This window comes from Diorhabda carinulata, chromosome 7 (assembly GCF_026250575.1).
Source record: "Diorhabda carinulata isolate Delta chromosome 7, icDioCari1.1, whole genome shotgun sequence".
Lineage (NCBI taxonomy): Eukaryota > Metazoa > Arthropoda > Insecta > Coleoptera > Chrysomelidae > Diorhabda > Diorhabda carinulata.
The window spans coordinates 9,508,393-9,536,203 of record NC_079466.1 but is presented as its reverse complement, the minus strand read 5'-3'; the positions used below and the strand labels follow the sequence as shown (position 1 = coordinate 9,536,203).

General features: G+C 31.9%; 1 protein-coding gene across 3 annotated transcripts in view; it reads right to left on the bottom strand.

Annotated features, from left to right (window-relative positions):
* Positions 1-722: 722 nt before the first annotated feature.
* Positions 723-27,811, bottom strand: part of LOC130896664 (cAMP-dependent protein kinase catalytic subunit 3) — a 110,968-nt gene continuing 83,879 nt past the window's right edge. For all 3 annotated transcript variants that reach the window (XM_057804911.1, XM_057804913.1, XM_057804912.1), the window contains 4 exons: positions 17,046-17,401; positions 16,429-16,610; positions 3,291-3,368; positions 723-3,060 (listed from right to left, as the gene is read on the bottom strand). In XM_057804911.1, coding sequence (XP_057660894.1) covers positions 2,935-3,060; positions 3,291-3,368; positions 16,429-16,610; positions 17,046-17,401 — 742 coding nt within the window. In that variant the 3' untranslated portion in view covers positions 723-2,934. The remainder of the gene's footprint in view (positions 3,061-3,290; positions 3,369-16,428; positions 16,611-17,045; positions 17,402-27,811) is intronic.

Sequence of the window (27,811 nt, the reverse complement as noted above, 5' to 3'; positions counted from 1 at the left end):
TTTCCATGAAATTTAGTAAAAATAATTCAAAATTTACAGGATTCACAGGTGCTGACTGGGGGGCGGACAAGAAGGACAGGATGTCTTTTACAGGCTATGTATTCAAACTTTCTGGGGGTTCCGTTTCATGGAAAAGCTGCAAGCTTTATCGACAACTGAAGCTGAGTATATGGCTTTAAGCGAGGCAGTTAAAGAAGCCATATACTTAAGAAATCTTTTGTTTGAGATTATAGGAGAATTGGATTGCATTAATATATTTAATGACAATCAAAGTGCTCAAATACTGGCATGCAATCCAGTTTTTCATGATAGATCAAAACACATTGATATCAGGTACCATTTCGTAAGAGATGCCTTATCAGAAGGTAAAATTAATATAAAATATGTGTCAAGTGATGAAATGGTGGCTGATATATTAACTAAACCATTGCAAAGTAACAAAAATTGCAAATTTGTAAATTATTTAGGTTTAGTAAATTGTATATGATTTGTTTTTTATTAGTTATAATAGATAACTAAATTAGTTATCTGCTCAAATAAATTAGTAATAACAATACTTGCTGGCCAGTTTCTGGTGGATTATGTTGCACACTTGGTTAGGCCGGTGTAAATAGTCGGTATTAGCTAACACACTACAAGCAGATTTTATATGCTGGATGGTCTCTGATGTTTGTTGGTACTTTCTGCATTTGTCAGATTGAGTGTTCCGATCTTTAATTATATTTTTCTTGTTGTTATTCGTTTTAATAACTTGATCCTGATAGCCATCATGAAGCCTTCAGTCTCTGGAAAGAGATTGTCGTTAGTAAGCCATCTGTTCGAAGCTTCTTTGACACATGCGGTTGATTGAGGTCATGATGATGTCTACCGTGAAGTGCCTTTTGTGACCACTGTTCCAGCTTTTCGGTGTCCAATACTACATTTAAGTCAGATTCTGGCGATTCGATGTTGAGAGGTAAATAATCCTTATCCGCTTCGGATATAATCCGGTGTAGAGTTGAGACTTCCGATTTAATATGAAAGAATTCACCTAGTTTCATTACCTGTCGAGAGTGCAGGTTAATAAGGTCAATCAAGCCTCTTCCACCCTCCATTCGGGGTAATGTTGTTTTAATAGTGGATGACTTCGGGTGGTGGTTGTTCTCTAGCTCTGTTTTCGTCCACTTCAGGATTCCAAAAGAGTACGTTAAAACAGGTACCTATGGCATAGGTGTAGATTGCCTGGACTAAGTTGCCTGCATTTAATTCGGATTGCATAAGTGACTTCATCCTTTTGGTGTATTGATCCTGGATTCTAGCTTTTGCCTGCTTGTGGTCCAGCAACTTAGCCTGTTGAAAGACTAGGTATTTGAAGGTTTCTCCAAACTCCATATGTATATCGGTAGAGAATCGATGTGTTATATCGAGAAGGTGATTGATTTGACGCTTATTTGCTGCGTATAGCTTGATATCGTCCGTATAAAAAAGATGGGAGATGGTACAGTTGGTGTCTGTGTTTGCTTTAATGTTGAATCCGTACTTTGTATCATTGAGAATGGTAGATAGGGGATTAATTGCAAGGTAGAACCATAACGGACTCAGGGAGTCGCCCTGGTATATTCCCCTATGAATGGGTATTTCGTCAGTACTGAGGGAATTTGGACCGATTTCAAGATGTTGGTTCGTTTGTAGAATAGTTGGGTGAACTTTATAAATCCGCAAGACCTCCACAAGCCAGGAATGAGGTACACTATCAAACGCTTTCTTATGATCCACAAAAGCAGTGTGTATATTTCGGTGATCTTTCTGTGCTTGCCGAAGTATCACAGAGTCCATGATAAGCTGTTCTTTGCACCCTTGATGATCTCTTCTGCAAACTTTCTCTTCCTCTGCTAAGATGTTATTTTCCTTGACGTGCCTATAAATTCTTTTAGTGATACAAGCTGTAAGTATTTTATATAAAGTGGGTAGGCACGTGATAGGTCTGTACTTAGTGGGATCATCCTTCTGAGAGCTCTTTGGAAGCAAATGAGTGGAACCCAGTGCTAAATACGTTGGAATATCTTCTTGGTTATGTAGGAAGGGAGAAAATTGCTTCGCTAATTCCATGTATACGCTCGGGAATTTCTTATACCAGAAGTTTTGGATATTATCAACTCCCGGTGCTTTCCAGTTGTTAGTATTTTGGATTACGTCAGTGATTTCTTTCAGTGTGAAATCATCAAACTGAATCGGAGCAATATTTAATCGTATCTCTTCGGCTGCTATCCAGTTGGCATTTCTCTTGTGAATTTTGGGAGTTGACCACAATGAAGACCAATACTTTTCCAATGTCAGTTTCGATGGTATAGGTTGATTGGTGATTTATGGGGAGTAGCTACAAGTTTCCTGTAAAATACTTTTTGGTTGCTATGAAAAGTATTATTCTGTAGCTTTTTCTCTGTACACTCAATATTTCGACTTCGCTTTCAGCTTGTGCTGAAGCAGATCGATATACTCACGCAAATGTTTTTGATGTTCTGGATGCTGTGTGTGAGTACCTATTTTCTTGAATAATTTTCTGATGTGGTTTCTCAAGCATTTAGAGGGTTGTGCACAATTCTTGTACTCTGTTAGGCTTCCTAATTATTATCATTATTATTATTATTATTATTATTATTATTATTATTATTATTATTATTATTATTATTATTATTATTATTATTATTATCTCGTTTCAGTACAGCAGTAATGCATCCAAACCCATGAAACAAAAATGAAATACTTATTTAAATTCTACTTATTATGATTGTTTCTCTCTCAGATTTGTTAATGTCAATTCATATTTATAAATGCCAATGAACAATCAACAATATTAATTAAAATTGACCAAGAAGAGTAGTTTCATACTAGATTACTTCACCAAAAATAAACTCATTGTTCCAATAATACATAATGAAATAAACATTATGGACTTCAAAAATCTTCAAATAATTTCAATTCTGACTCTTCCAACGTCCTTGTTGATTTCCAATCTTCTTCAGGGTAGTCGTCAAAATTACTTGAATCACCATCGTAACTTATTCTGGGAATTATGGGTGGCTGCAAAAATGATTCAAGTTATTAGATTCAACAAGAGCAAATTTCAAAATATAAGCGGATTTCGATAACCAAGTTATCGTTTTCAGAGAGTGACTATCACCAACGGTTTCAAAAATTCCAACTTAGTTAACACAGTAAATGTAAAATATTATATCATGAATAAATACTAAGTTGAATATATATGATATTCTAAAGTGTTTATAGTTTGCTTTGCAAGTAAAAATACTTACAGTAAGTTTTCTCTGAACTACATCGTACCAGTCTATTCCTTTATACCAACGATGCCTTTTGATATCATCAGCACCACACTAAAATATATAAATAAATTAGTTTGATAATCACCAAACAACAAAAGGAAAAAACATGTAAGTATACGCTTTTGACAGAATGAGGTCATGATATATTCGGAGGTTAAATTCATTTGCAAGTTTGAACACGCTATCGGCTTTCGACCGTAGCAGACGTTTATCGATAATATTTATATCGATTGAATCTATTTTTAAGAGATAAGAAACTAGTTTAAATCAATTGTTACTACCTACTATCATTGAATAAAATAGTCTAGTCAATGTGAAATAAGAGTAAAATACAACAGTGAAGTGATAATGTTTCCACCAAGGAACGGGCCAGGAACAAATGGTAAACGTTATCAGACTATATTGCAGTTTCCAAATGCAATACAAAACCAGACAACATATCTAATGTCTCCATATCATCAAAAACAAATAAGCCAAATGAATACCCAATACTCACCAGTTTTCTTAAACCAACCAACAATTCTATTAGTACCTTTTTGATGCTTACCATCAACACTATCAAATACAACCAGTACCGATCCAACAAAACAAATTAAATTTCATCGATTGGTGTAGGACTCGGAAAACTGCTCTTTCTTTCATTCGTTCGTATGGCGAACTATGTTTTCGTCCCCTTACGTGGGTTTGAGTTTTCTGTAGGAATCACGTGTCTTTGGGAAATTTTTATTGTAATATTTGTTAAAGCTTTATGTAAAATATGATATTGACACTGACAATTTGCTAATTTATATTGATCTATAGATTACGTTCATCATGAATATCAAAAGGATAAAATAAACTTAGAACTTTGTTCTAATAAGAAAAATTAATTTTTCCTTGGTCCCTACATCTCAAATATATAGCAGTAGTCAATTAAATTATTTGTAGTTTTATTAGAATTGACAAAATAGAGCTATAAATTTTAATTAAATTATTAAGATCTTTTTTATCATTTATAGCTTTTTCGTTTATGAATGTGAACGAACCATATATATATATATATATATATATATATATATATATATATATATATATATATATATATATATATATACATATATATATATATAGATCCAGCGGTCAAATTGGCGTCGGTACTTTTACGGTATAGCCAGGAATCCTTCAATATAAACCAATGTATATTTGCAAAATATATTCAACGGACAGGTTAGCAGCTTGATAATTTGGCAACGTTGAAATAGATATATTTGAGTTTATTAAATAACTTTCATTCTGCAGATTTGATGGCCGTATATGAATGTTATACTTGTAACGGAGGAAGTGGCATCTTAAAAAATATATTTAGAATCAACGTATTGGTTACGCCAAAGTGTATGGTGATTTAATAAATGCATTTTGCTTTCTTGGTCTTAATTTACATATATCCATTTCTATGAGTTGTTTGAGCATAATTTGATTATTATTTATTCGAACGTATATCTACATGTCGCAAGTATGTTTGGGACGAACCAAAAAATTAACCATTTTGGTTTAAAATTGTGATCATATTCAGAGATCCGTATTGAAGCTTATAAGCAAAAGGTGCCAATTCAAATCTAATTTTTCACTGACTATTCGAAGCAACATTCAAAACTCTCCGAACATTTAAGAGCTGATTAAAAAACTAAAAAACTGGACATTATTTCAGAGTCACCAATATGGTAGATCACAGAAACCCTTCTGTTGTCGATGTCTCAGAATAAACGTTAGTTTTATTTTGGTGCTGTTTTTTGGAAATTTCTTTATTCCATTTTTGTGATCTATGATAAGCAACCTGCATCCAGAATTGCTTATTTTCATTTTTTTATTTTATAAAAATATTGGATAGCTGAACAAATTTTTTGGCTGATTTTGATAATACTAAGAAAAAAATAACTATTAAAGAGTCTCCTCGGGCTATTACAAGCGGGCTAAACACAGACAGACGAAAAAGGACCCAAACAAACAATATTGATGATAGTTATCCAATTGCAAATCTTCGTTATGCTTAAAAAATCGTAGGAAGAAGAATTTTCATTGGTTTATTGATCTTAAAGATGAAAGAAGAATCCGTGATGCTAATACAAAGATGGGTAGTTCTTTAATAATGATATGCGAGACCACATCCAGATTGAGTGATTTCAAAAGAGATGGGAATGCCATAGAGCATGCTTGGGATAAAATGGATAAAATACCATTGGCGAGCATGATCCTCGACCTGAATATTAGCTGTTGTTGAAACATTCCTTTTCATTAAATCTCTTGAAGAATTCCTTTGTTTTATTCTTTTATTTCAGCACTTTATCTAATTTTCATTATTCAAAGAGATGAGAAACGATTTTATGATTTTTGGTATTCAACAGTTAACAAATATATTCTCTTGTACCATAAAATTTTGTTTCAGCTTTTAAAATCTGATTAAATAAATATTCTTAACTCTATCAATATCTTCAACTTTTGAACAGCTGTTCATTTTCAATTTTTTTGAATGTATTTGAATACAAATTCAGCATGTTTTGAAATTGATTACAATTGTTCAATAACGTCTTATTAGAACAAAGTTGAATTTTTCACATGAGACATTTTGTATCTTAGATTTCAATTTGTTGCAATTTGCCATCGTAACAAGAAATATTTTTTCATATTCCATATACGGTATTCCACTAGTTCCTCGTGAAAGTCGTATGCAGGTCACCACCTTCTGTACTTTGAAACGCACAACCCAAATATTCTGTCGTAGATAAAGGTTTTTAGGCCCACTCCAACTTAAAGATTTGATAAAACTCGAACCTCGTTTTGAAAAGTATATACATGTACAGAAGAACAACAAACTCTCTACAACAGTTTCACATTTTTGAGTCATCCTGTATTTCATTCTGCCAAATTTGAACAATGTGGCTCTTCTTTTAGATTGAATTGGCCCATAACTTATACCGAAACCTAAAAACTCTGAACTGTATAGTTTTTGTACTATTTAAATGTTGTTTATGAAACTTCCACCTATGAACCATTTGATTAGGGCCCTTAATGATACTTGCTGTGTCTAGCTGATTTTCATAATATGCTGATATAAATGCATCAAGCTATTCGACGCCATTTAAAGAAGAAAAATGGAGTTTCAAGGATAACTCCTTCTTTGAAATTGATAAGCCTTAAGAAGTAGCGGTAAACGACTTGAAACTCTATCCATTTGCCGATTTTTCAATAAAATAGGGTCCTATTACGAATCCACTTGGAATGCTCCCATCTACGTTTACAGACCACCTAGTTTGACTACGAAATGAAAATTTGTTGTAGAACAAATAATGTAAATTTGTGACTGTTCGCATATCTACTTTCATGAATTGTCCACTCGTTACCGAGTAACACAGCTGCTATTTTTTGCAAGAAGTTCTCTCCTCAGAATAATTTTATCGTGTCTTTGTAATTGCAATAAGCTGTAACTGATTCTTTGGGACTCTCATATTGGTATCTTCACTATTTGCTAGTACAACATGAAATGTAACTTTCTCTGTATAGTATTGAGTTCCTATTTTAACAAACATTAGTCTCATATACCTACCTCTTATAATGTTACTGATGTATTGAAACTTTTCTCTTTTTTCACATACTTTTATCCTAGCATTATTGTGGAAAGATAATTTTGAACTATGTATTCCAAAAAATAAATGGCGTTGAAATTTTTACGGAAAACTGGTCATATGTTTTGAAATACCCGGTGTAAACCATTATCAAGTTCATATGGTTAGAATTGGGAAATAAAGCAGAATTTAATATTGACTGATTACGAACTGATGATAAATTTGGCATAAACTGAACCTAGGATCGAAAAACCAGTAAACAATATCTCATTGACATTTGTTTCTTCTACTTTTATTGATACTCTTACAAATTATTCTGATCATTTTTGTTGCTCTGTCAAGGGTTAGTAATTTATGCTTGTAGTTTTATAATGCTGCTCTTCAACTCAGGTTTTTTGCTTTTAACGTCTGACCCAACTATTCTGTATAATAAATATGGTGACAGTTCTTTATTATCAATTAGTCATTTATGAAAAATTACTCAGATCTAAAAACCTTAATAAAACTTCTAATAACTTTTCGCGCCCCGTGTATCCAATACTCACTGTATTTATATTTACATACTTATACATTTAACGGGATGGACGACTTCTCTAGAGTATCTCTACGTTAATAATAATTGGCGCCCTTTTTTCGATAAGCTTCGTAAAGGGTTGGCATGGCGTCGTAACATCATTCACGGAGACAAAATCTTTTCGTAGTTTTTAATAGTGTTGCAAGCAGTCAAAATGTCAAGACGTAAACGAAACGAACTAATTATGAGCCTAGCATTAGCTCAGGAGAAAGACGGTATGTGTACTCAAAAATTTCCTAATATTATGTAGATTACTTATCATGATAAAGATATCAAATAACTATGACTTTTACAATAATAGATAGATTTCTTCGGACATTTTTCTATCTAGTTAATTATGGATATGAATTTGGGATTTTATTTTGTGTATATGTTTGATATGTCTATTAGATTCTATTTAATATATATTTAATAAGAACACAGAGAATGCGTGTAAAATATATTGTTTTGTGCAAATTTTCGTGCGATATTTGCTGAAAATGTTAAAGTTACAACCTGTTAAATTAAGCGTAAGGGCATGAAAACAGTTTCCAGCTAATTGGTGGTGACATCTTGTGAATACAATACATACGTCATTATATTGTACAAAATAAAAAAAAAATATTATTTTATTATGAAAAACATCAAAATTTCCTCAGAGGTGTCATGTAGATGTCAGGGAGTTTTTGGTGGTGACACCTCAATGTATTCCGAAAAAATATTTTCGGAATAACGCTCTGGCCGTTCCTCGAAGTGGAAAACAACTACACTACTTTCCTGGCTAATACCACACGAACATTGAATTACATCCACAAAGAAGAGCGACCGACCGTCGAGACAGACATCTCAATGTTTCGCAATTGCAAGGAGAGAGGTTTATAAACCGACACATTCGTGCGGAATTTTATCCAAGCAAAGGGTAACATCGTAATTTTCAGTCTGGTTTAGGGGTACCAGACGAGAGAGTATTATGCCATCCTGATGAGATTATAACAAGGTCGAAACTAGTCGGTGGCTATACCTCTCTCCTTGCAATTGCGAAACATTGAGCTGTCTGTCTCGATTGTCGGTGGATCGGCATCACGCTCTTCGTTGTGGATGTAATTCAATGTTCGGCGTGGTATTAGCCAGGAAAGTGCAAAATGACTTACAGACAAATCTAAATGATTAACGAGTAATGTCAAACTAATAATACATTGTTTTTAAATCTCACGGTATTTTCACACTTGTAATCTCCTTTTTAATAAATAAAAGTTCAGAAATGCATTTTCAATATAAAAACGATTCCTTCTTTTCCATTGATAATTTGAAGTCGTCAATACTATATATTATAAGAGGGATAAGTACTGGAGACGATAGTTGACGTTTCCGTCTCTTGTGACTGAAAACATATTTTCGCTGAATTTTTAGCATTTGTAAAAAATATACTTCGACACTAACTTAGCACGAATAATGCATGTAGAATTTCACTTTTCAAAAACATACCTTGCTGTTGGAAATAATAAAAAATAGTTGCCTACACACACTTGATGAGTACTTTAATAAAACAAATTCAAATCATTCTGAGTACGATAGAATCACTGGTGGTCGTGGAGCAGTCTGAAAATTAGCATCAATATTCAATCAACAGTTTCGGACTGGAGAATTGACTGTATTTCTAAAAAATTTTGAGAAATTGGCTCAGTACATCAACAATATTATTATTATTTCTATCATTACCAATCTTGTTGAAATAAAATTTGGTTTTAGTTTCAATATCGGATCCATCTCTTACTTCAGAATCCGAATATGTTCCTTCGTCCACCGTATCAGATATGTCAACGTTTGAGTCCTCGCTGCTACAAGCAGCACCAGTTGAAACAAAATATGAACCACAGGATGCAAACAATATATTAGGAACTCTTGAGATGAATATTTCAAATAATATGAAAATTGATGTTTCAAGTGATGAAATCGCTGGTGATTGTCTTGCGGAAAGTACTAAATTAATGTCTGAACAATCTTTGAATGCAATTTTGGGCAGTTATGTTTCTCTTGTCTCAGTGTTTGTTGACATTCCTTAGCATACTTAAATTACCTGATGTCGAGGTTATCTTTTCAAAAAACATCACAAATTCATATTATTGTTGTAATAAGAAATGAGAGCAGAATTCATAATTAATATAAAACAAAAAGTATTACTTAAAAGCAATAATTTTAATCAAGAAATGAAGTTTACAGACATCCTTCAAACTGTTTTGATAGATATAAGGATTGCCATATACTGGTCTTTATTGTATTAATGATTCACTCATTATTCAAAGCGATTCATATTGAATCATGGAGAGTTTGATGTTATGATATTGAGAATTCACTTTTACCTAACTGAACCGAATCATTGTTTTGTTGATTCATTGAGTATCTAATTATTACATTTTATGTCATAGATAATGTAACACTAACGATAATTATACACGCTCACGGCCACCTGGTCAGGTTACGTTAGCTTCGGTTTGCAAAATAGAATTTTCTCAATTTTTCACATTGACTTGTTCAAAAATGGATAATCAACATTTTTGTTCATTTTATTACTTGAAGAAAAAAGATATTAACAATTATTCGTCAATAAGCGTTTACATGAACATCCAAAACCATTATTTTCTGATATTCTCATATCTTCTATAAACACTTGAGAGATTTTTATTGGAATTAGATGATTTTTAGATTTTTTTACAGACGAAAATTATCGACATATTACTTATAACGTTTTGATACGTTGCCTCAGTTGATGAAAAAACAGAATATTATCAAGAGCAACATTGGTGCGACGGAAAATTTGATTTATACTAGTAACTGATATGATTACAACGATAATATTTCATTTTAAGATGAACCGTTGAATTGGCAACGTTGTGCGGATGCCTGAGTGCAAATAATATAGATATACAGAAGCCAGAGTGTCCGCTAAATGGCCAATATATACACGGATGCCTATCTGACCGTTCATTTAATCCTACATATACAAATAAGCGATACCAGAGCCATACAACAGAAACTCTGTGAACTTTAATTTAAAATCCATTCAAATATGGTGTAAATTGCACTCCGGCCCATTTTTACCTTATGTGATAGCTGATGAAATTCCAAGTCGAATGCACTATCTTTTTTCGATTTGCAAATTGGCATCTGTATATTGGATTCCACTTTACCGCTGATGCCACCTTAACCGCAATTTTAACATGGGGAGATTCCACTTCACGCCGCTAATGTATATATATATATATATATATATATATATATATATATATATATATATATATACATAAACATCAAAATAAGAATTAAATCAAAAAAGAAATTTCTTCTAATAAGAAAAATTAATTTTTCCTTAGTTCTTACATCTCAATATGTAGCAGTCTTAATCAATCAAATTAATTGAAGTTTTATTAGAATTTACAAAATAGAGCTATAAATTTTACTTAACTTATTCAGGCCTTTTTGTCATTTATAGCGTTTTCGTGTATTAGATTCCGTTTCAAGAATTTTTCAATTCTTATAATTGAATTTATGTTTATTTGATATTTCGTGGTTCGTTAATGCAGTTCTATTTTTTTTATCGCATTGATGACCTCTTAGTCTATTTTCTAAAAACTGAGATGTTTGCCCTATGTAGACAGCGTTACAATTAGTACAAGACACTTGATATATAATATTACATTTTTTTTTTGTGTTTTAGTTTTTAATTTAGTGAAATATTTGGATAATGTATTATGTCCTTTATGACTTATACTAATATAATATTTATTGAATTAATTCGATAACTGTTGGGAAAGTCCTTGTACATATGGCAAGGGAAAATGTTTTATGTTTTGATGTTTCGTTTCTGTTTTGTTTTTAAATTGATTGTAGTATCTGTTTATCCTTTTCTTTAATATGTTATTCATCATTTTTTCTTCCAATGAAGTTTTCAGGATCTGATAGTTGGATAGATCTATCAGACAAACTTATTATCATTGATCTTTTTTGTGACATAGGATGACACGAATTGAAGTTTAAATATCTTGAGAACTAAGTTGGTTTCGTATACCATTCTATTCTTATGTTATTGTTAATTTTATATAATGTAACATCAAGAAAATTGATTTTATTATTTTGCTCAACCTCGATTGTTTTTTATGATAAGAATTGAATTTTTTATTTATGTTCTCAATTTAATTCTTTGGTACAGCAGTAATGCAATCATCTACATATCGAAAAAAGAATGGAATATTCATATCAAGTTGGCTTAGGATAGTTTCTTGAGATATTCCATTACCAATTGTGCTATAGCAATCATCAATTTGTTTGTTTATTTCATTATCATATTTGAAATATATTGTTGTAAGTTGTAAGTTCTATAGCTTTTATAAATTCTTTTTGAGGTATTTCTGTATATTCTCTAATGTTGTCCCATTAATATATTTTTTACAATGGTAATAATAGTATTTGTAAATAAAGAAACCACATCTAACAAAATAAATACATATTCGTTAGGAATTCCCATGTGTTTGTGATATAGTATTTGTTTTGATATAAAAATTTTTTCAAATAGTTAGATAATGGGCTGATAGGAGTTTGAATACTTGAAACAATCTGTAGAAAGGGAATGTCAGGTTTGTGCAGTTTTGGTAAACCATATATTTTAGGGGGCAAGGAGGGATTGTGAATTTTCAATTTTTTTGCGTCTGATGACGAAATAAAAAGTTGTTCTTTCCAAGATCGAATTAGATCATTATTTTGTTTTTGATAAGAATTCGTAGGGTCTTGTTCAATTCTTTTGTTAGTTGTCTTATCGTTCAATAATTGCATCATTTTCTCATTATAATCTTCTGATTCTGATTTGATGGTAGTAGTTTTATTAGATTTATCTGCTTTCAAAATTTTGAGAATTCTACTTTTATTTATGAATTCTTTGGTTTTAGTTATATTTTGAGGTTTGATATTGTTTTGTTGTTGTTTGTTTTTCAATTTATTTTCGAAATTAGTGATAGTATTACAAGTATCAGATTCGATTTTATTTTGAATTTTGTTATTTAGATGATTCATGTTGCAATCAATATTACATAAGATATTTGTCACAGGTAATTCTTTGTCACTAGAAATATTTTGTGCAAAATTGAGACCTAAAGATAAAATTTCTTTCACTTCATCTGGTATGACAGTATCAGTTAAATTCTCGATCCATTTTGATTTCATTTCATTTGTATTTTCAGCAATAGGTTGTTTTAATATTAGCTTATCAATTCTCTCAATATTTTTTTCTTTGCATTAATTAAAATGTGATTCAGTTCTTTCTCAACATTTTTCCTTAAATTTTTGGAAAATCTTAATAGGAATGACTTTATTTATTTTAACTGTTATGTTTTTTAAATTTATCTTTCTTCTCAAAATTATCAAAGAAAAATCAATTTTAAAACAGAAGAGACCTAAAATCAAGAACATTTAGATGCATTAATATATCAAAAGGTCTAAGAAATAAGAAATTAGAGAAATCTATATTCGGTGGTTTTCAATTGTATTAATTCGAGTTAAAGTTTTTAAATTTATAGGTGTCAAAATTAAATATTCAAATTGACGTTAATAGAAATATTGATTAATTGAAATATTGATTCTGGTTACTATAGGAATTTTTATTATTTTTTGATAGGTTAGATTATGAATGACGTTGAATTTTTATATGTTAGATAAGGATAAGTTGCAATGAATGTTGTTTAAATATTGATTGGTTAATTTTTCGATAACATTAAATTTCAATAGGCTAGGTCGTTAAGAAGAACATTAGATGCATTATATATATATATATATATATATATATATATATATATATATATATATATATATATATATATATAAAGCGTTACCAAATATTACAATAAAAATTTCCTTCCCAAAGACACTTGCTTCCTACAGAAAACTCAAACACCACGTAAGGGGACGAAAATATTCGCCATACGTACGAATTGAAGGAAGATAGAGCAGTTATCCGAGTCACCATGCCAATTATCTTTACCATTGATGACATTTAGCCTGTCGAAAGTTCGACAACAAATAAAATTTCTAAATCCCAAGAAAGCTCTTGGGTATGATATAATAACAGGGGAACTACTACAGAAACTACCAAGAAAAAAAGTGGTGCTGTTAACAATAATCTGTAATAGTATATTATGTCTCTGATACTATCCAATACAATGGAAGTATGCCCAGGTTATTATGATTCAAAAACCTAGCAAACCCGCAATAGAAGCTATTTCAAATCGCCCTATAAGCCTACGTCATATAATGTCAAAAGTACTAGAAAGATTACTTCTATGAAAAATCCAAACAGTTGTTCCCATGAACGAACTCATACCACAACATCAACTTTATTTTAAAATCTTATATCACCGACCGCTACTTTCAAATCAAAGTTGAAGATACCTACTCAAATTACCAAACGAGAGAATCTGGAGTACATCAGGGTAGTGTTCTACGCCCATTTCTATATCTGATATTCACAGCAGACGTTCTAAGCACAGACGATACATTCATAGCAACATTTGCAGACGACACGGCAATCGTGGCAATAGATGTAGCTGCAGAAAAAGTACAAAATCATCTAAATTTGTTACAACACTGGCTCCATCAGTGGAGAATCAGAGCAAATAACATTCACAACGAGAAAATTGTTTGTCCGCAAATGTTCATCAATAATATTCTCATTTCGATAAAATCAGTTGTCAAGTACTTAGGTTTGCATTTAGATGAAAAACTTACATGGAAAACACATATCAAAAACAAGATAAATCAGTTAGATTTGAAACCTAAAATTATGCACTGGCTACTCCAGCAGTAGGTCTCAACTAAGACTCGAAAATAAATTGATCATCTACAAAACTATATTCATACCAATCTGGTGATATGGAATAGAGCTATGGGGCTGCAGTAAACTTTCAAATACGAAAATACTTCAAACATTCCAATCCAAAGCACTCCGTATGTTGAGTAGAGTCCCCTGGTACGTTACTAACCAAACAATTATTCATAACGATCTGAAGATCTCACTAATCCAAGATGTGATAAAGAACTTCACAAGATACAAAATTCGATCTAATGACCACAACAAAGAATTAATAAATAATCTATCCAACCAGCCACTAGTAAAGAGAAGATTGAAGAGAATATGGCCAGAAGATCTCCCACAATAAATACTCACAAAGAGCACCGTCAATGGATGGTTCTTGACTCACTTTAGTGACTTATAGACAATTTACTTATTACTCTGCTCATAGATTAGATTGTAAAAGTGCTGATGTTATTAATAAAAAAAATTTGCAAGTTTGAAATTGTTCACAAAAATTGAATCATGAGAATAATTATTATTCCAATAACTTTTTTATTTACATATACAGCCATTAGTAGACCAAATCAATAAGGATATTTATGCATTTTGAGTTTATTTTGAGAGTCGATAAAAAAGAAAGAAATAAAACCTTCAGCTTTACGGCATTCACTTATTCGAACAGTATAATTTGTAATGAGAGCTCGCAAAATCCACAACTGCATTTCATAGCAAATATTTTATTGTCCCAGAAAAATGGGTTTATTAACATAAACTTTAGATTTTGAATAACTCCACAATCGAAACTCTTTAGTAGTCAAATCAGGTAGCTTGTCAAAATCGCAAAGGATGTATGTAAGGTTACCGCGATCATTTTCTGTAGCTGTAACCAGAATGTAATGGCCTCACATACTTGAGTTTCGGATTCTTCTGAAAACAAGACGTTGTTTAACGTCGCAAATAGCAAAATTGCCTAGTTTACAATCTTGAATGCCTATAAGTGGCACCTACACACTTACATTTTACATATTTACTACTTTTCTAGAATGACTGCTGGATGTTGATTCCTTAGTGTTTCAACGGTTTCTTTCAATTGCATTTCGAGATGATGCTTGATCTCTAAGTATTTCAGTCGTATTATCAGTAATGAAATAATTCGAATATAATAATAACTGAATTCAAAAGAGTCAAAATATCTACTTGCATATCACCCGATGCTTTTAGGCATTCAGTTGAACAGAGTAAAGTTTCTTCTGATTCAACTATTTACAAAATATAATTTCACACTTGAGATAAGCGTATATGCGTAGTCAAACTTCGAGTTTTTATATTATTCTGATTTAAAAATTAATCAATGTTCAAGTGTTTTCGTTATCTTTTTCCAATTATCCTGTGAAACACCACTATTACGCAACATTTTATTCAATATATTTCACCTTCACATTACAACAAATTTAAATTAGTTATAAAATATATGAATTGATGATCTGGGATTAAGTATCAGCTTTTCTTCCAAAATCAGCTTAAATCTTTTATATTTGATATTCTTTGTACATTCTCAAGTGTATACTTACTCTCTCTTAATCCGAATTGATGTACTAGGAATATAATTGATAATAGTGAAATAGGTTTGTAGGACGTCAGTTCGTTTTTGGTTTTATCTGGTTTAATATAATAATCACCTAAGCCATCTTCCATATATCAGAAACTCATATCTAGACTTCTAGCTGCATTAATCATCTTTTGTACAGGTTTTTTGATCGTTTATGAATAACTGTTGCTAAATGATTGAATTGAGTTTTTTATTTAAAACTTGTATTGGAATGAATAAAGTTTAATCAATGTAACAATCTGAGTCTCTGCAAGTGAGATAGATCAAAGTTAATATTCTGAGTGTTCAAAAAATATCTGGTTTCCATATAAACTATAAAATGTGAATGACTTTTACTAGATAAATGTTCACAAGTTTTTCGTAGTAGCAACATAGTTTTGTATACTTTTTTTGATAGTAACCCAACCGTATAACCTAAATTTGGATACTTCACTACTTTTACATTGATTCCATCTATGATAGAAGGTCGCTCATGTTAATTTTTTAAAGCGGTTTTAATAATATTTTTTTACCTTCATGTTTCCCAGTCTTTTCGTTCTGTCTTGTACTAACAATTTTTTTATAAGATCCTTGGCGACTGTATCTAGATGTCTAGGCCACTCGATTTTACCACTGAGAATTTTTTCGTAAATACCAAATGGGTTATCATCGTAAAATGGAGGGTAACCAGCTAACATTTCGTAGATCAGAACACCTGAAAGCACATGTTCATAATAATAATTAGATTTTTAGATTCAGATGAGATAGGGCGTAAAGGAGATATTCGTTTCCTTTATTTAATTGCAGAAACGACAAGAGCTGTCAAGAGTTTCTTCGATGCTCTTTAAGTGGTAATTCACGAGACGGTATCCAGTGAGCACAACTGTTTATTTAGCTCGTCTTTGGTTAATAAAAGGAATTTTTGGGTCCAGTTAGTAGAATGAGAAAGAAAACTTGAGGACTTACTTCATGTTGCTTATTTCCTCTTGTAATAATAATTATAATAGTGATCAAAAAGTTGTATTAAAAATAGTTAAAACAATAATAACAAGTCCCCTGCCAGAGTTTCATTTAATTTTGAGGATCAGAATTAAATAAATGAAACTATTAATAATTTCTTTTTATTTCGAATTAATGTGGAAGTATTTACCTAAAGCCCACCAATCAACTGCTTTATTGTGTCCTTTGCTCTGTATAATTTCGGGTGCCAAATATTCAGGTGTACCACACAATGTCCAAGTTCTATCTGTGAGTTTTTTGGCGAATCCAAAATCTGTTATTTTTAAATGACCATCCTTGTCTAGCAATAAATTTTCGGGCTTCAAATCTCTATAGACTATACGTTTTGAATGGAGGTACTCCAAAGCTGAAATTATTTCTGACGAGTAAAAATTGGCCGTGGATGACGTAAATCTGCCAGCATTTCTGAGGTAAGAAAATAGTTCTCCACCGCAAACGTATTCGAACAGCATGTAAATACAGATTTCGTCCCTGTCACACCATAACCTAAAACAATGGGAAAGTTTTATATTGCTTTAGATAAAATACTCTGTATGTCGTTACTTGAAATTTGATCATTTGACTTTTTGATAGCCTGAGTCATATACGACAGATGAAAGCTATTAAGCTAAGTATAAAAAAATATACCACGTGAATGTGAATCTATATTACAAAATGGTTAGGTATATAACGAAATAACGTCTAGGTTTGATGTGGTTTATATAGCGGAAAAATAAATTACAAGTTTTGATTCATTTTATTTTTATTGATATAAAGCGATGAAGTCGTAAAAAGCCAAAAAGTGTATGCCTTTCTGTAGGAAATTCTCTTAGGCGAAGATGATCACAATTATGATAAGGATGTAGAATTGTGTATCTATCTGATGAATATAGTTCTTTAATTGCGTCTTATTCTTCAAAAAATTCAATAAAAATGATCTAGCACAACCGAGAAAATCAAAGCAGTGTAATCCAAAACTATCGACTAGTTCTGTGATGTAGTGTGTATACATCGAAGCCCGACAAGCCTACAACCTTCCCTGCGCACAGCTATTACGGTCGCGCGACGTTACTCCTTATAATTTTTCGTGAACTTTCGGGGAAGAGCTAAGTAATGCTGTATTTATATTGTAATACTTTGATACTATACATTTTTAATGCTTATAAAATGCAGAATTAATGTCAGAATACGTTTTTACTTACTATAATATTTTCCATATAATTCTGATGTAAAAAAATAAAATGATCAAGTTTGTTAATTTCGCGCCAGGGGCGAAATTGTGAATTATGTATATTATGGTTTAAATACATTAACTTATTTTAACCTCGACAAAAGAGTTATGTATGATGTGACTGTATGTGCGTTGGTTATGGGATTTTAAATCCTAAGCGAAAATATCGATTTTAATTAAATTTAAATAATTTAAGTTTTTTTCTGCATCAACTCCGCAGGGTTATTACTGAGTAATTGAGGTTTAATACATTCGACTTTTAAATCCAGATTTTATTACTAAGTTTGCAGTCTTTCAGGTAGTTCAAGTTTCTTTGGGTCTTCTTAAAGTAGCAATTCCAGTGAATGTGGTAATTGATTCAATTTCGTTCCTTGTCATATTTAAAACAGTAAATTAAGAGGTGTTTCACTGTTAACTCACTATTGCACATCCCACATATTGGTTTGTGATCTCCCGCTAGTTATGTGTGATGCGAGTATTTGTCGATTCTTAGAGGGGACAGGATCACTTATTGATTTCTACTTATAGTGGTGATCATTTTTAGCAGTTTCGTAAGGTTCGTGTTGATTCCGATTTGCTATTCCTTCCCATTTTTCTTGGATTTTCTTCTTAAAATATGCTTTGAAAGTGAGTAGCTCCTTCTTAATATGAATGTCAATAGGATGGTTGGGATATTGTTGGCAGATTGCCGTTACTGAACATTGGGTATCTGCTATTATAACGATATTCTTGAATTCCAATTTTCAGAAATTCCTTAAGTGCTTCTAGAATGACAAATAGTTCAGCAGATTGGATAGATAAAATAGGAAGGAGTACAAAGGATTTCGACATGTTTTCGGAGTAGAGGGCTGCTCCAGTTTTTTGAAGCATCTGTGTATATCTTATTAAAGTTGTATTTACTTACGTGTTTTTTTCCCTATTTTCATATATTTTTTTATTTTCTGCATGTTTTTCCAATCTGTAATTTCTTGCTTCTTTTCCATATTTAAGAAGTTCTATTCCATCTTCTCCTGGGGCTTTATCATTTCGGAGTTTTCTTATTTTGTCTGCACCTCATTTTCTGTGGGACATTTTACCTCGTCCTCTTCTTCCTCTGTTAACATTATTTCTTTATTTGCTTCGATTTTTCCTTTTTGTTCAGCCATTTTGTTATCGCTCTGTTTTTTGTTCTCTTGCCTCCTCAAACTCTTGGTCATACCTTCTTTATCTTTATTTTTTCCTTTCTCCCTGTTTAGTGTCCCTTCTGCTGTTTTTGCAATATTGCTTTTTATTTTTCTTTACGTTTCGTTAACATATTTTTGTCTATTGAGTAATTTTCCGTTATCTTCGTATATTCTTCTTGATATTTTATTCTAGTCTCTTCTTCTTCTAGTTTTCCTGCGTCCCACTTTTTTGTACTTTTATTTATTTCATAATATCTACTTAGATCTAGGTTTTTATTTTGTTCATTACTAGATAGTGGTCTGTGTCAGCTTGTGCTCCTCTGAATGTGCTTGTGCCAGTTGTTTTACTGCTAATTCTCTTTGTGGCTAGTATTTGATCTATTCTGCTTTCGGTATTTCCTCCTGGGTGACTTCATGCTGCTTTATGTTTTTTAGGGTGTTCAAACTTGGTTGATAAACACGTCATATCCATTATTTCTGCCACTTGGGCTAGCCTGTGCCCATTGTTGTAAGTTTCATGATTGATCGTTCCTTTTCCATTTCCTATCACTCTTCGTAGGTAATTTTCTTCTCCTAGTTGCACGTTTGCATATCCAAGTAATATTATCTTCACTCTCTTTAATTTTTCCTCACCTACTTGACTTAACTCTTCTTAAGTCATCTATTTCCTTTTCTTGTGCCGGTTGGTATATATATATATATATATATATATATATATATATATATATAGTATATATATATATATATATATATATATATATATATATATATATATATATATATATAGTATCAGTAGCACAGAGGTAAACCGTCGCATCTCCACGCCAAATTTGAGTTCACTACACTTTACCGCAAACAAAATTTTCTTTTTTCTAACGGCAAAAGATCGTAAGTATCAATGCATTTAGTATATGAGATATTCGAGGTAGAAACTGTAGTATCTCCTGTACCCACGGAAGTAAATAATAGTAACTCCACCGAGCGGTACTGCGCATGAATCTGAAGCTAGATTTCAGTAGTGGTAAATGATCGTTCTCCATTCTTCAGTGTTTTCCACCTGTTTAGAACTACTAATAATGACGAGCAGAAGCAGAAACCTTGTGCAGCTGGCTTTGGAAAATGTAAGAAAAGGTAATGACAGATACGGTGTGTAAAATTTTCACTGATAGCTTAAATTAACATGAAAACATGGTACGTTTTGAGGTTATAATTTTAAAAATCCTGGGCAAAGTAATGTATTGTTATATTCTAATACTAAATGAACGCTTGTGACAAATGTGAACATTATACAAGAGCACATTTTTTGATTGTCTGTTACAAGAAAAAATGATGCCCTCAGTAATTAATCAATTTGGAGATACGACTGTTTACCTCTAAGCTTCATTTTAGAAACCACAACTAATGAATCTGTCCCAGTTGGAAAAAACAGGGCAAAAAGTGTCTACAATGCAAGGAAAGATAATATCACATACGGTAAGTCAAATTTTCATATAAACTTACGAATAAAAGAGAAATGATTCTCTCACTGACCATGTACTTTGAAGATACGGCTATTTAGGTATCTGTAAACTTTGTTTCAGAAAACACATCAGATGAAGCTGTTGTAAAAAACGTCACGGAAATTGTAGAAATTTTTGATACTGTGTCTGAAACCGCAAATTATGATTTTATGCTTAATTCTCGCCTTGAAATTCAACCTGAATCTTTTCCCTTAGAACAAACGCAAAATAGAGAAGTAGTACTCGAAGGCACTTTGAAACAAAGGGAATCTCAGACTGAGTTTGAAATTTCGAAGAATTTAGAAGCAAGTTCAGAATCTGAAACAGAACAAGCCTCAATCCAAAATTTGGAAAGTGAACAAGAGAATGTCGAAAATCTACATGGTGCTGCAAACCCGACTGCAAAAAAGGAGATTAGGAAACAACTAAGAAATATCGACCAATGGAAAGCAACCAAGAGAACAGTGAAGACGTTATCTGGAAAAGAGCATATTTCTAAAACAGGCAAGTTAATATGTGCAAAATCCATGAAACAAGCATGTGGGCCCTGCAAGAAAAAGTTTTCAGAAAAAATTAAACAAGATGTACGAAACGAAATATTCCACAGTTACTGAGACGCATAAAAAAACTGGGATGTAAAGCGGCAATTTATAATATCACATGTCAGCAGTAAGATCGAAATCGAGTAAGATCGAAAGACGGCAGCAGGAATGGTCAAAGGAAGCAAACAATTTCCTACTACTTTGATGTAAATGGGTCACGAATAGAAGTCTGCAAAGTGTTTTTCCTAAATACATTAGGAATCTCAGAAACTGTAGTAAGAACGTTATTGAAAAAGGGAACTCTGGGGGGTTTTGCTGCACGTGATATGAGAGGTCGACACGTACCTTCAAACAAACTTCAGGAAAATGTCCTCAACAGAGTTAGATCTCTTATCAGGGCATTTCCTTTGTATCAGAGTCACTACAGTGACCTAAATACAGAGAGGCTTTACCAATTGTACAAACAAAAGTGTGTAGAAGATAATGTACCACAGAATGAAGTCGTGAAGCATTGGGCTTACAAGCGTGTCTTTGATAATGAATTCAATCTAGGATTTAAGAAACCTTCCAGTGACACCTGTGATACTTGTGACAGTTTTGTTTTGAAACTTAAAGACAACTCTTTTGACGAAAAAGATAAGCAAGAAGCTCAACACGCTTACCGTGCTCACCTTGACGAAGCCGAAAGACGGTACCAAGAAAAAAAGCGAGATAAAGAAATGAGTAGGGGCCTTGAAAAAACCAAGGTAATAATGTTAGATCTTCAAAAATGTTTACCTACTCCATATCTGTCGAATTGCCAAAGCTTCTATTTGCTAAAATTGTGAACACTCAATCTCACGATATACGATGCTACCGATAAGAAATCCTACTGTATAACTTGGGACGAGTCCAAAGCTGGAAGAGGAGGGAATGAAGTTGCTTCGGCGCTGTTAAAATGGGCAGACAATGTTATTGCTGAAAGTGGAACCGAAAATTTAATAATATGGTCCGACAACTGTCCTAGCCAAAATAGAAACATTATGATGTTAACAAGTTACTTTTGGCTCTTAAAAGTATGTCCGTCTCTGAAAACTGTTGTTCACAAATTTCTTTTACGTGGGCATACTCACATGGAAGCTGACCATATCCATGGTTTGATTGAGAGAACAGTAAAGAAACAACCCACGATGCAAATTGTAACTCCTTGGGACTGGGAGCAACTTATACGAGCTTCTGGTGCAACAGTTTTCAGTATGGAAATAGAAGATTTTAAAAATTTTGAAGTTTTGTATAACTCCCGCGGAGCACCCTTTACAAGCAGGAAACAAAATACGGACAAAGAAAATTTTCTAATATCTGCAGTTGTTTGGTTGGAGGCACGTGTTGAGTCACCATCCATTATTTATTATAAAACAAAATTCGACCAAGAAACCTTCAAAACTGTTAATTTTGCAAGATCTGTTAGACAGGTGATGAAACTACCTGACAACTTACCTGCCATAAGAAATAGTCCAAAGGGGGTCAACAAAAAGAAGAAAGATCACTTAATTACACTTCTCAAGTGGGTCCCGACCACCTTTCATGACTACTACAGAAATATACCGGTAGCATCAAAAGATGGGCAAGACGATGACGAATAAATTTAACTGTTTTGTCTTTTTAAGCTTGGCATTCAGTTCATGTTTCTTTTTGTGTATTTGAATAAAATTTCAGTTTAAAAATATGATTTTTTAAATTAAATGAGGAGTAGTAACTACCCTATACCTGCTATTTGACGTTGAAGTAAATAGTCGTAAGTCCACAAAATCAAGTTCAGGTATGGGTTATGGAAACAATGAATACTTCTTTTTGTCATGCAGAGCGTATTGATACGGAGTGCAAGAGTAGGAATTCCTGCTATTTTTCAATTTTCGGCAATTTTTTTAATAGACGAAATAAAAACTGTTTTCGTTAATTTCTCAAAACTCTCTATAATGGAGATGCGACGGTTTACCTCTGTGCTACTGATATATATATATATATATATATATATATATATATATATATATATATATATATATATATATATATATATATATATATATATATATGATGAACGTAACATATTTTTTATTTATTTTCAGTCTCAAAGTTGCTATTCTTCCATTTACTGGTCTAAAATCGACTATGCTATTTCCCATGTCCTTCCTCACGTAGAATCCTACTCTCTATTTCCGCTTTTTGGTTCCACGCTGAATAGGAATATGTATTTTTCTTTTTTTATTTTTCTCGGTTTTCCCACCTCGTTTCTTGTATTGCTGTGATATCTATGTTGTATTTTTCTATTTCCTTTGCTACTTCTTCCATCTTTCCGATTCTTAAAGGAGTCTTTATGTTCTATGTTGCTACGAGTATTAGTAGTTGTTGTCTTTCTTGGTTCTTTTTCTTTGATTTAGTCTTGGTTGGCTGTTTACTGTTATTTTCTTGTTTTATATTTGTCGTATTCCCACTTTGATATTATTTCTATTGCCGTTGATTTTTATATTTTCACTATGCTCATTAGTATTACTAACATGCCCATTATTATATTTGCAACTATTACCACTATTTTCCTCTAACAAATTACTACAACTAAAATTAAAGCTAAAATTACTACTAGAACTACTATCCTTATTACTTCTGTCCTTGCCGTTTCGTTTCTTCCGTTTTCTGATTTTCTTCCATTAGTTTTTTTTCCATCTACTGTTATTTTATTATAACTTTTACTGATTTTTTGTTGTGGTTTTTTCTTTTCCGTATTTAATTCTATTAAGTAAGTTTTTTCTCCATTTTTTTATACTTTTTTCAGATCAATATTCAGATTCAGATGCGTTTTTATAATTCTTTTACCTTCTTCCTTTAAAGTTATTTGATCTTCCATATCCACTTCTATTCCAGTTAGCACTAGGTTGCTTCTTTTTCTCTCTTTTTCATATCTATCCATTGTTTTTCTTAATTCTTTCAGTTCTGCTTTGATCTCTCGATTTTCTTTTTTAATGTTTTTTTTCCTCTTTTAGTGCCTTATTTTCATTTGTTAATTTTTTTAGTTCCTTTTTAATATCACCCTCCTCTATTCTTATGTGCTCTACATCTCTCTTTATCGCTTTTGATCTGATGTCATCTCAGTCATTATATTCAGTAATTAGTCTAGCTTGTTCGTCTTCTTGATGGCGATTTAACTGCTTATTAGTTGATAATTTTTCCTCTAACTGTTAAATTATTATCCATTTCAAAACCTACTCAGTTCAGTTCTGACTCAAATCTCAGACTGGCCCTTTGTTGATTCAAATTAATATTCTATTTTTAGATCTCTTCCTTCTAGATTTCGAGTTTGTTTTAACATTGCTAGTCCGTCCCTGTATCATTAACTAGTTTTCGTCGTCTTGTGTTCCTCATTATTTTTGAAAGATAAAAAGTTTTTTTTGCGGTTATTAATAGTTTTTTCCTCTTCAACTTTTCACTTGACTGATAATTGTTTGTGTTTATTTTATAGTTATAATAAATATGTACATGATAGAACAGTTGCTAGGAGTTTTTAGCGAATTTTCCGAGTCTCTGCTGTTTGTTATTTTCGGTTGATATTCGTATTAGATTTTTGTTTTATAATATTACTTACCTTTCTCATCTAATAGCTGTTCTAGTATTTTCTCGATTTTTAACAAAACAGTTGTAATTTTTCCAATTATGGATTTTATTTTCAAAGCTCCTTTTTTATAGACAAATTAAAATGGGTTTATATTTTGAAATTATTAGTTATAGGTTCTCTGGTACTAATTTATATTCCATTAAATTGCATCTGGTTTTGATCTTTCTATCCTTTAAATAAGGATATATTGTGGTAAGTAGGTCTGCAACTTTGTTATTTCTTCAGTTTAGATTTTCACAATACTAACAGGGTCTGTGCAGCCTTTGGAATTTCCACTAGATCTGGAAGCTCTTCATAAATTAGAAGATAATTATTGCTTGTTTACTCGAAAAATACTTTAGTGTGACTTAACATTTCTTCATATGTCTTTTTTGATTTAGTATTTCCGGACTGGTTGATTTTCTTCTCGTTGTTTTTTGGTTTTGCAAAAGTAAGTGGATGTTCAGATGTTGTAGGTAACGGAAAGAGTTCTGCAGTAACTTATTCTGTGGTTTGGTTGTTTTGATTTGGCATTTTTTGACTGTCAGTGTGCGTTCTCCACTTTTTTCGATGTAATTAGCTTCATGAGCATTCAAGGTTTATGTTTCGAAAAACTGTTTCGCTGTTTGGATATTCGATTATTTCTGTTGATCATTGGATATGTTTTTTGGTACTTCCTTGGATTGATTATCGACAAAATTTTTTTGGTGAAATGATGGTTTTTGGGTATGAGTGCGTTGAGATAGTTATAGTGTTTGGGCAATTTTTTGTGGTATGTGTTGATTTTTTGCACTATAGACATTCTTGATTATCAATGAACAACACAAGTTCTATAAGTGGTATGTCCGTATATGATTAAGAATGAATCAGGAAGATATTGGTTTTTCAATGGAGATATGAATATTTGTCTCCCATTTTTTTAATAATGGATAGCTTTGAGCAAAAAATTATATTGTTTGGCTTAGAGTCTTGAGGTAATTTTCTAGCCTAGTGTTTTCGATGGCGTCAAATAGGATAGCTTGATTTCTAGATGGGAAGTGTTTGTTTTAGTTGGTTTGCTACTGAAAGACTATGTTTTCGGTTGTTGAATCATATTTTTAGTAGGCGTATACTTATTTTGAGGTTTGTTATTTTGAGTACTTTTTAAATTTTTCAGTACGGATCTGGCAGAACACTTTCCAACAGGTATCAAATCAGGATTTAATTTTAGTTGAATTCTTAATTATCTATTTATTGCTGTTTAATAAATAGTTAAATTGGAATTCTTACTGTTTGTTTTCATTCACTTTGGAATTTACACTAATTGGTTTTACTGCTTTTTTTATTTATCATATCGGAAAACACAACTGTACACTAAGTCGCGACGGTTCGATAAGGAATCAATAATTTAAGTTTAAGATAAACAATTTTTTGTTGTTTTGTTGAAAATAAATATAATATAATAAATATATACAAACCCACCAAGTGAAATATAGACAGCTCTCTGCTAGAAACTTCAGTATATCTGACTCAACAATTAGGGGATCGACTTGAGTTGGGAGAAAATTATGACACTCCATGGGGAAAAAGAAGAAGACAAAGAAACATTATTACTCTAATGGCAAAGACTTTTAATGGGATAATTTATCAACAGTTGCATAAATTGGCCTATGATTTTGCCGTTGCAAAAAACATTAAAAATATTTTTTCGTCAGAGAAAAAGATTGCTGGGAAATGTTGGATGTACTCCTTTTTAAAAAGAAATCCCGGAATTTCTTTAAGGTTTATGTCGCCACAAGCCACAATAGGGTTTTGGGTTTTAATAAACCCGAAATAGGCATTTTTTCAATAACCTAAAGATACTCATGACACAGCATAATTTTCCAGCCAATCGAATCATTAATGTTAATGAGACTGGAATCAACAAAATTCAAAATCCAGGTATAATTTATGCTCCAACACGACTAAAGCAAGTCGGGAAAGTTACAAGTGCAGACCGTTGCCAGGACGCATATTCGTATCGGACGTAGCTTATTTCACAGTGGAAATGCACGAACTATGTTTATATCGGACGCGCCTTATTGCACAATACTGTGCAATATTAGTTGTTCGATACGGTTTAATGCGCTGTTGAAATTCGTATGAGTAAACAAATGACTATAAAGAGATGAAGGTATAACATATTATTATGGTAATATTTTGAATAATTTCCAATGTTGAAATTAGGGACACAGAATTTAGATCTTAGAAAAGATTATCGTAAGATAATAAAATGTAAGATGGACTTGAATAATTTTCAAAAACATATATTACGTAGTACAGTATTACGTAGTAGAATATATCAGCTTTAACATAATTAAGAAGAAAACTACTTAGAAATTTATTGTCGCCTAAGTTAATATTTAAATTTACGCATGCATTTAGTGAATGCGAAGCTTTACTTCTTTTTTTTGCAAGGCTTTGCACTTACGGCTTGGCAGCGTCTTTTTCTACTCGATAAAGTTTTCCTTCTAGCGATAGACGTTGGCTGCACGCTTATCTTTTTGCCTTTTCTTTGGGTTTTTCTTAACTGTTTCTGTGTGCTACATTGTTGATATTTGAACATTTGAAAAAGTCCACTCATTAAATTTGAAGATGATGTAATTTTTTTATTATATGATGTAGTGCATGAATTTATTGCTGCTTCCATTACATCATGATCAAATTTTTCAATAAATTTTGACCGATTTTCTTGTGCAATTGATATAATTTCCTCCGTATTCAATTCATTTTCCTCTGGATTCTCGCTTGCTATTTCAGGAGGGTTATTGCCTTCTCTGTTGGTGTGTGTCATATTTTCGCTTTGACGTGTTGGGATATTTTCTCTTGAAACGTTTGA